General features: G+C 44.7%; 1 protein-coding gene across 1 annotated transcript in view; it reads right to left on the reverse strand.

Moving 5' to 3' along the window:
• Positions 1–5,255: 5,255 nt before the first annotated feature.
• LOC113584686 (protein unc-13 homolog A) overlaps positions 5,256–10,661 on the reverse strand; it is a 43,851-nt gene continuing 38,445 nt past the window's right edge. The window contains exons 35-42 of the mRNA XM_035528102.1: positions 10,435–10,558; positions 9,950–10,006; positions 9,706–9,786; positions 9,457–9,604; positions 9,117–9,173; positions 7,052–7,144; positions 6,753–6,912; positions 5,256–6,385 (exon numbers count right to left, since the gene is read on the reverse strand). Of these exons, the coding sequence (XP_035383995.1) occupies positions 6,094–6,385; positions 6,753–6,912; positions 7,052–7,144; positions 9,117–9,173; positions 9,457–9,604; positions 9,706–9,786; positions 9,950–10,006; positions 10,435–10,558 (1,012 nt within the window). The 3' untranslated portion in view covers positions 5,256–6,093. The remainder of the gene's footprint in view (positions 6,386–6,752; positions 6,913–7,051; positions 7,145–9,116; positions 9,174–9,456; positions 9,605–9,705; positions 9,787–9,949; positions 10,007–10,434; positions 10,559–10,661) is intronic.

The raw sequence follows: 10,661 nt of genomic DNA on the forward strand, positions 1-10,661 counted from the left end.
GGTTGTAGAGAGAGGAGAACAGCTCCAGGTCGACTGATTTGCAAACACGTAAGATTCCTGTTGCTTGTGTCTGAATGCTAACAGGCACTCCCAGGCCTTGCTGGTCTTGCACTGGTCATTTTGGTTCCTGTTCTCCCTGCTGTTTCTGAACGCAGTGGTTTGTTAATCTACTTGGGAGTGTGACACGGCACAGGAGCATACCTTGACAACTTGCATCTCTTATATTAATTGATTTTCCCTGTCCTGGAAGTCTCCTAACAAATGAGTTTAGGTCTTCTAAGTGAGATTATCTTTTAGAAAAGTGTTCTTGAAATTCAAACCCAAGGAATTTACAGTAGCAGATCTGCTTAAAGGTACAAATTTAGCACAAGTCAGTGGCGTGCCGTGAAGGCGTCTCTGGACCTGTTGGCGCCGAGCTGTAAGGACATCTAGGGGCCAGTGCTATCTGCTCCTGCGGCCTCACTGGTGACCTCAGCCTCAATCAGCTTGCTGAGGGCAGACCTCTTCCCTCTCTGTTAATCAGTCTCCAAACCAGGCTGCACTGAGCCCGAAGGGGCTGAGCCCCATCAACCTGTAATGGCACCACCCCTGCCCACCCCGAGGTTTAGAAACAGGGTTTACCAAGGAAAGTACAGAGGGCCCAGTCTTACATCAGAATGGCGTCGCTTGCCACTCTTGCATGCGTTACTTAGCCCTGTAATTCTGCTCTCCTTTGTGTGGGATTTTTTTTTTTTTTTTTTTTTTTTTCTGCTTTAATTATTTTGTATGCAGAACCAAAAGTAGTTTCAATAACAAGGTTTCAGACCTAACTGTAAATACCCTGAATACAATCATTGGGATTTGTTTTCCAGAAGTACAAAAATGATAAGGTAAATGTAGTTTTTAAAACATGTATCATTATTTGTAAGTTAACTATCTGCATGTCTTGAAGCCATCAGGCATTAGCTAATAATTTTCTAAAGAAAAAAACAAAAAAAAAAAACTTTTTACACATTTTATTTTTACAATTTATTTGCTTACCTTGACATAAATATCCCAGATTATAATGTGACCCTTTTATTACTGCAAATTTATCTTTATTTTCCATATTTGTTTCCTGTGTACAACATATAGGCAATTTATAACAAAATGAGAAAATTATTGAAGAAATTTAAAATTGAAATATATTTTATTTGAAAGTTTATGGACCTTTTAGCCGAGAGTTGGAACAATTGTATACTCATATAATTTGAGCTGACTTGACGGTTATAAGAAATGTATCAAGAGTTTTATTTTTTATGCTTCTTTAATAAATCTTGTTTTTTTTTTGTTTTTGTTTTTTACTGTAAAACAATAAACCAGTGTCTTGGTGTGTTTCATTTAGTTTACTGTAAGACGACACAAAATTATTTGGTGCTCAATAAATGCCTGGAACCCAGTGTTTACAGCTACCCACTTGAAGCTGCTTTAAATAGATGGCAGCAACATGTCACTGTGGGGTGGGTCGCGTAACTAATTGTTCATTCTCGTTTCCTTTCCCTGTCTCCTTCGCGTCTTGACTTCTCCCATGGTCTCTTTAATGCAACATCATTTATTGTACGATACACGTGGCTTTCACGAAGCTGCCGGTACCCAAGCGGCGCTATTTCACTCACCGCCGTGGTCCTACGGTCCTGTTTCCTCGCCAAACATGGGACAGTAATAACTGCTTTCACGAACGCAGGCAACGTACTGAACATGAAGACACAAGCGGGCCAATAATTAGATCAGTAATGAGTTACAGGACAACGAAGTCTGCATGACATGTACCCTGTAAGGAGGTTTCGCTCCCGCCACGGCTTTTAAACTGAACCACGTGTGGCCGGAGACATGCATAATGCGGCACGGACACGCCTGCGTTTCCTCTGACAGCCTCCGGTCCGCTCTGATAACATGCAGTATCCCAAACTGTCACTAGATGGCAGGAAAATATTTGAAAACACTAGTTCGGCCCCCATAAGACTAATCACCGCGGAATTGTTCAAAGTGAGTGTCTATATCGTATGTGTATATGAATTTTATTACATTTACCCACAAATCTGGGGAAGTTACTGGGGAGCATTTCTGCCTTTGGATGGTCTATGGTGTCTACACAGTGGACAGTGAAACTGCACTCCCATATGGTCAAAGGTTTTCATAGTAAAGAGGAAACCTATCTATATAAATATATATACGCTACATGAATGCAACAATTTAGCATTACTTTTTCCTCTTTAAAATCGCTACAGGCTATGTCGATGGGGGTTTAATAACTGCAGCAAAACTGAATTGCTTGAGTTGAACTGTATCACCGCTGTATTGAACAGACACTGGGGCAGAAGACTCGCTTTGTCTTCTAAATATAAGCTTATTCTGATGCTGTGAAAGAAAAGGAGACTTACTGTCTTGCATTGCTTTGATATCAAATATTTATGTTCACAGCAGGCGTGGCATCCTAGGAGCTGGCCGCGGCTCTGGGGAAGTCTTGACCTAGTAGTAGCCCTGTAGTAAATTTAACTTTTTCTTTTGATTTTTGCTGTCTTTTATAAGACATTTTGCTCCAGCTGTTTACTACCTTAATGTCTTTTGAATACCCGGTGTTGCTTTAGACGCATATAATTTTTTTTTTTTTTTTGAGGTTTCTTTCATTGTAGAAATGGGCAGGTAATAATTAGTATTAAAGGTGCACTCTGTAGCTTTGTAACAAGGGGAGACCTGTTGACTTAATTAGATCAAAAGCTGAAGGAAGGTTTAGAGGGTGGACTAGAACAGTGTACTAGATACAACAGGCTTGGAGTTAGTGACCTGATAGATTGCAAAGGTAAAACAGCCATAGAACAGTATATTTAAAATAAGATGATTGTTACTGGGTGTGCAAAGGTAAAACAGCCATAGAACAGTAGATTTAAAATAAGCTGATTGTTACTGGGTGTTTGTATTACTTCTTCCACTCACTGTGTTGTTTGTAACTACACCAATGTATCTCCATAAGAAAATAAAATCAGATTTAAAAAATCAGATTGAACATTTTTTTTAATAGGAAGCAATGCTGCATCATCTCACCACCATCCTCATTTAGAAACTATCATAATGGTTACAAATAAAAATTAGAAACATCCCCAGTATAAAAACATCCGTTCATGCTTATTTACGTTACATTCCTCTTTTTTATGTGTTTATGTATTCACAAGCATTTGTTTGTGTTTTTTTTCCTCTTTTTTTGAAAAATAAATACATTTGAAAATCTCCAAAATAAAATGAAATGACATACTGAGAACTCAGCTGACGAGTGGCAGGTTAACATCAGAAACAGACGTGCCGGCATAAGTACAGTTCCATTCCTCATCATGCACTTGGTTTTACAGGTCACGAAATGGGCACAATGTTAACCGCATGGCAACACATCCGCAGACATGCAAGCATGCATATGGGTAATCTTCATGCCCGCTTGTGCTTGAGTAGGTCTGTGGAGTGGGCACGCATTTTTTGTGTGTGTGGGTGTGTGTGTGTGTGTGTGTAAGTGTCCACTGTGTGTTCTCATGAGTGATGTGATTGCTGCTATCATTAAGCGTATGTCATTGTGTCACTGTGACCAGCTCTCTTCACCCAAACAAGCTAAATATTGCGACATCCGTTTGCGGGTGTGTCATAGTTGGTGTTGCAGAGCAAAGCTATGCATGGCTCCATGAGCACTCCGCAGAGAACTCAAGCCTCCACACCAGTGGTTTCGCCTGCACAATGCAACCTTTTAGCTCGAGTCACTGCACCTTCACTCTTTCCAACAGTGATAATATATATGTGCAAGCATTTTGTGCTGATACACTCTGGGTTGTAAACATTTTCTTTTCTTTTCCAAGTACACAAAGAGTTAACTACTATGATGTAATTTAATTGCACTATGGTTTAGTTGTAAAACAGCGAACTTGAATGGCTATCTATTCATGACTGGCTCTCATCCCAAATATCTGGGATATATGGGCTATGTATATACAAACTTCATCTACCCCAGCCCTATACAAGACTAGTACATCTTTTTGGATTAGTCATTTAAGTGAAAGGTCACCTAAGGCCATCGAGACACCTTTGCGTTTTGACAGATGGGGAAACTAAATCTGTTCAGTGCTTGGCCCCTTGTTCCTAATTTCAACTTGCACAAACACATTTTCTACAGTACTGCGAAACGTAAGATGGCATAATGACTAAGTGTCCTTGGTACAGGCCAGTGTGTACCCCTGTGCAGACCCCCACCCGGGAGGCTGTTTGGCGTGGGCGTCTCCTTCTCCACAAAAGTTGCACTTCAGTCCACGTCTTGAAGTATTGCTGTAGAATTAAGACAGACGAGAATCACGGCCGATTGCACAGGACACTGCGAAAGCAGAAGTCCAGGCAGTGGCCTTAAGACTGTGATTCTGGACATGGACACAAGGACTACAGCAAGTTGACAGTTCCATGCCTGAGCATGACACACACACACACACACACACACACACACACACACACACACACAGAGACACAGACACGTTTCCTTTGGTGGAATCAAACACTAAAAGACATTGCCACGCTGAACATGCTAACACTGTCACAGAGCTGTAAGACAAACCTCTTACATGCAGCTATGGTCCTCTTTGATATTTTAGAGATTTCTTCAAACAAGTTGTCTGAGAAGGTCAGGCAAGCCCTTGACTCTAAATAGGGACTTAATGGAGCTGAGTGCATGAGGCCTGTGGTGAGTTGCCCAGCGTGGAGGGGCTGGTTCAGGAGATGCCTTTGTTCTTGAGAATTCTGACTGGAGTCCCTTCAAAAGGGACCTTCTAGCATCGTGGCTCATGGGTCAGTATTATTGTTGTCTACCCCTTTCCCTAAAAAAAAGGAACCCTGGTCTGTTCATTCTACGAAAGCACAAAATGGTGCTCCTTAATTCTTCACCGTCAGCCCACCTGCCACGAGGTGCGTCTTGTTTTGGAGAGTCCACTCCACCATACAGACGCACAGAAGCCCCATAGTGCACTGGGGTGGGGGAGGCGCTGCGGCAGGCCCGAGGAGAGAGTCACAGTGTTGGAGTAAGTGGACATCGTCATATGCCGCACTTAGGAGACCCAGCTGAGGCAGCACTAAGAAAGCAGGACAGACTGTCCGACTAACGGGCAGACAGACAGGTGGGGGTGGAGTCACACTCCCAAACATGCAAAGAAAGAAAAGTGCAAAGTATTCCAAACGACACAAACCAATCAAGCCCTAATGAATTTTTTGCTATGTTGTTTGTTTGTTTGTTTGTTTTTTCCTACAATGGAATAATCCAGCCATAAAATAATAAACTGAGGTGGAGGAAGGGTGAGATGGAGAGTGCGTTTGCAGCAGAAGCTGTTTTAACTGGGAGCCCGAGGGCATACCCCAGGCAGCCATGCTGTGCGCGTGTGTAGAAGGAGTGCCGGGCTGCTCCCGATCTCTGACAGCAGTCTGCTGACTCATACCGCCAGAGGGTCGTTGACACACGGCAAGTGAGCTATGTTACCCGATGCAAACTGCTGAGTCAAGGTTACCAACTTCAAAAGGCATGTGTCTAAAAAGAGCAAATGGAAATCAGTATCCAACTGATACTGATTGGACAAGGACTCTGTGAAGCCAATCATAGGGCGGTTTGTTTGTGTTTTGTTTTTTATAAGCTTTGTGACATGCTTTGAGTTTTTAGCTAAGCTAGAATATAAAAAGAAGACATATTGAATTTGTGTGTGTGTGTGTGTGTGTGTGTGTGTGTGGAGGCATTTAAGCACATCACAGCCAGGTTCCTGTTTTTAAAATAAAAAAGGCAAAGATGAAAGAGCTATACCTATATTTCTGACATCATTAATTGCTTGAATCAGACTTCATTGGTTTTGTGTTTGTAAAGAAATCTCTGTTATGTCACTATTGATGTTACCAACAGAGACACAACAGTAACCTTTAGCTAATATTATCTATATGGACATCTTTATTTACTGGACTAACCTCCATCAGTTTGTTTCCTGTGGCTGTGTTTGTGTACGCATGCATGTGTTTTTCCGGTTGCTTTTCTGTGCGGTCCTGTGCACTGCCACGGGGGGGGGGTGCCCTAGCTCCCTAGCTCCCGCGACCCTCCTCGGCCGAGCGCTGGTCCGACTTGAGCTTGACAAACTCTTTGGCCACGTCGTCGTTGCTGCGCTGTGAGAGGATGCGCAGCACGGTCAGGCCCGTCTCGTCCATGTGCACGCGCTTGCCCAGGGGCAGCCAGCAGGTGGCTCCACCACGGCCCACCGCATCGCGCAGCTGCAGCACGGCCACGCCCACCGTGCGGTCGTCGCGCGCGAAGCAGTAGTCTTTCACGCACACGTGCAGCTCATAGCCCTCGGGCCCCAGTTCGCTACCCAGGGTGCTGCAGGAGGGAAGGGGTGGGCCACAGTGCAAAGGGCAGGAGGGGGCGGGGCCAGGGATGGCAGAGAAGAACATTGGCTGCATTCCATATTCCCTAAAAAGTGCCCTTGCATTACCTACAGACTAATCATATGATGTGGGGCAAGAGATGAGTAAGCTTTCTTGTCGACTGTTCACTACGCCCAACACAGTTTGAAGTTTTCAGTACCTACAGGTTGGACTCTCCCTAAAATTGGGATTTAAAGCAAAGTCCTAGCTGCAGAGGGCTAACAATGTCTCAGATTAGCATAACAATATGTTAACATATTTTAACATGTTTGAGCTAAACCTTTTCAGTCAAGCAAACACAAATCAGGGGGAAGACTTACAATTGGAAAGACTCGCCAAATTTCGGGGACCAGCTGTTGTTTTTAGACTTGGTAGCGAACTTCCTCTTCTTGTCGCTGAGGTATGGCCCAATGATGTACACCTCCACGAAGGGGCGGAATATGCCTTGTGTCTGCCAGCGCAGGTCATTGACCGCCACCACTATCAATCAAATGAAGGAGGGAAAATTGCTGACAAAGGTCATGACATCAGCAGAAAAAGATGGAACACCCTAAAGTCATAATTATTGGAAAGGTGGGCGGAGTGAGAGACGGACGGATGAGAAAGGAAGATTTTGAACCTTTAATATTAATTCTGTGCCCTCCGGTGTTGGGGTCACTGAGGAGCTCCACTGTCATGGATACCTCTCCCACAGCATCATCCACGCCTGAGGCTGGAAGACAAGGTCAAAGGTCAGGGAATAAAAACAAAACAAAACCACACTTTCACATCCCTCCGTAGCGCACACGCCGGTCCTCTTAAAGCCCAGCAATTATACATGGTGCATATGTAAAGAGTTTCTGTTGAGGAGGGGCACTGATGTCTCCAAGACCTCCCTTACACGTCAGTCACACACAAGCTCATGTCCAGCGTCCAGTTGTAGTCCAACTTACTCTTACAGGCAATCAAATGAAAAGAGAACAGTTTCAAAACTTCTTCTTTTTGCCAACCTACATGGCCTCAATTGGACTACATTCTTCTGTTGACGAAACAAAGGGCCTGAAGTTCAAACTGTCTGTTTTCACAAGAATTTGCTTTTAATTTTTATATCTGCCATGACTGGATGCTGTGGACACGAAAAGCCTAGTTAAGTGCTTTCAAAGACAGAGAGCATTCGAGCGCCTTGTCCAGAAGGGAGACAGGCAAATAGTGTGTCAGGAAGAGGCAAAACATTTTGACAAAATGGGTGAAGCAAAACAAGGAAAACATCCTCTATATTGGTCAGAGTGTTGAAAATCATCAATGAAAAACATGTAGCCAAGCATCACTGAAATATTACAAGGTTCTTTCTTGCATTTCATAAATGTTTCATAGAATTTTGTGAAATTGCAACATGAACTGTGCATTTCTGACCCAGGATTAATCTGAGTGAAATGTATCCCATTATAATGTATAAAACCAGGAAGAGGCCAATGCTGGTAGCTGTGATGAAACAATTTAAATGGATATAAATTAAAAGCACTTCATCCATGTTATGGTCACCAAACCGTGCTGGAACCCAATTGGTGTATTTTTTTTCAGAAGCCCTGGTGAAGCCCTGGTGAAGGGCTGATGAAGCTCTGGTGAAGGGCTGGTGAAGCTCTGGTGAAGGGCTGGTGAAGGGCTGGTGAAGGGCTGGTGAAGCCCTGGTGAAGGGCTGGTGAAGGGCTGGTGAGGGCTGGTGAAATGCAGATAAAACATTGTGATCTGGCCAGCAGCTACATTAGAGCCAGATGGTGGGCAGCAGGCTGTGAGTTCCTCTCTGTCCAAAGAGCCACTCAGTACACTCTTCTGGGTGATCAGGAAACATATTAACTGAAGCACAGAAATAAAACTATGATATAAAGGCTTAACACAGCCAGCGAACCTCTGGCCACATGTGTGCACACACACGCGCACACACACACGCACACACACGCGCACACACACACGCACACACACACATGCACACACACACACGCGCACACACACGCGCGCACACACACGCACACACACACACACACACGCGCACACACACACACGCACACGCACACACACACACACACACACACACACACACACAGTAAGCAGACTATATGCCTTGCTACTGAGTTCCCATTAGGGCTCATACAAAATAAACACACACCCTCTGCCTAGTGGCACTATCATACGGAACAGAGGGAGTGAGACAGAGAAGGATGGTGAGAAAGAGTGAGACAGAGAGAGACAGTAAGTGGAAGAAAGAATCAAAAAGGTCAAGACAAAGACACCGTTTCCTGCTGTCAGGTGTGCTGTCTTGCTTCACTCCGGCCCACCAATCCCAGAGCGTCTGCTATCACCGGCAACCATCTCAATGGTGTCCGCCGCAGCCAACATGCTCCCAGCAGGGTGCACACCTGACCCCGTGATGACGAATCACTTGACGGAGACACATGGAGCCAAAATCCCCCAGAGGGACTTTTTCCCGACCCTCTGCCCTGTGCACAGGCGCGTCCGGAGAAGCAGCTGTGCATGTGGGAGGCAGGCTACGGCGGCCAGATGACGCGTCCACTGAGCCGGGCTCAATTAGCATAATTATGGATTCATGAATATGCAAGGGACTCATTTGCATTCATGAATGTTAAAACAGCCTTTGTTTAAGTAGGGTGATTCCCATGCTGTGCCCAGGGGTCTGGAGACAAACGTACCTTTCTCTGGGTACACATCCTCGCTAGGGCTGTACCTCACGCCTTTACCGCCGTGGACTAGTAGAGAGATTGGGAGCGTCCGCGAGAGAACGAGAGAATGAGAGAGAAAGTGAGGAGAGTTGAGGATTAAGTAATGTAAGACACACGACAGGTGACAAACAGAGACAGAGAGACAAACAGAACAAAGGAAGAGGACAGCAAACTAGAAACAGCAGAGGAAAGCTACAGGGAGGAAAAGCGAAATAGAGAAATTTAGAAGACTCAGGTACACATAAGGGACACACATTCTGTGTGTGTGTGTGTGTGTGTGTGTGTGAGCGCGTGTTGGTCAGAAACATACCTTGAGTGTGCTGTGACTGAATGAATTTCCTGATGAGTTTGTCTGTGGCTTGCGTGTAGAGTGAGAGAGCATAACGCAGAGACTGCAGGTCTGGGCTCTTCTCCAGAAACGTCTTCTTTAGGCCCACTCCACCAGCATGGAAGTATTGCTGTTACACACACACACACCAATATTTATGGATTCATGTTTAAGGATGCATGTTTGTTTTTTTGTGTGTGTGTGTGTGTGTGTGTGTGTATGTTCACACACCTTTATGGTGTCCAGTGCTAGCTCTATAACTGCACACTGTTTGGGAGTGAGCGCCTTGGCCTCCTCTCGCACCATGTGCTCCTAAATGTCAAAGGGTAAACAGGTCAGCACTTTGACTGTTCAGCATTGTCAGTAGTTAAAAAGAGAATTAATAACAATATATACCTATAATGGAGATGACTGATGAAGTTAAACTGGGTTTTTAATACGAGGCTGAGCAGTGGGGGGTATGTAGCATGTTTACCTTGAGCTTAGACAGCTGACCCAGTTCTTTAGCAGCATTAAAGATGAGCTGTGTGCCCTAGAACAACAGCACACTCAGGTGTCATCCTGCACACATACTGACAAGGGAAATGAATATATGCACACACACATACACACACACACACACACACACACACACACACACACACACACACACACACACACACACACACACACACACACACACACATACACACACACTCATTCTTTCTCCCACAGAGTTCTCCACTGCTAAAGAGAACAGGCAGCAGGTGCTTCCGGCTCTGCCCACCAGATCAGATATGTGTGTTCAGATCAGACGTGTTCAGATCAGACGTGTTCAGATCAGATGTGTGTTCTCCATCCTCCAACAGTGCAATACGATCTCTCTGCAGCCAGACCTGACCTATGGATGCTCAGACTTCCTCTGTGTGTGTGTGTGTGTGTGTGTGCGTGTGTGTGTGTGTGTGTGTGTGTAACACTCACCGTTTGGTCTGTTAACGGAGGGAGAACAATTGTTTTCTCCATGGTGTTTATGACCAGTTTCCAAAGCTCTTTAAGGACTCGCTTCAGAACGGTCTTCTCACAGATTTTAGCAAACAACGTCAAACTAGGGGAGGAGTGTAGAGAGAGGGAGCAGAGGAAAAGAGAATGAGAGACAGATAGAGGGGGAGAGGGGGAGAGAAAGGGAGAGAAAGGGAGGTAGACACCTT

Source organism: Electrophorus electricus, chromosome 7 (assembly GCF_013358815.1).
Source record: "Electrophorus electricus isolate fEleEle1 chromosome 7, fEleEle1.pri, whole genome shotgun sequence".
NCBI lineage: Eukaryota > Metazoa > Chordata > Actinopteri > Gymnotiformes > Gymnotidae > Electrophorus > Electrophorus electricus.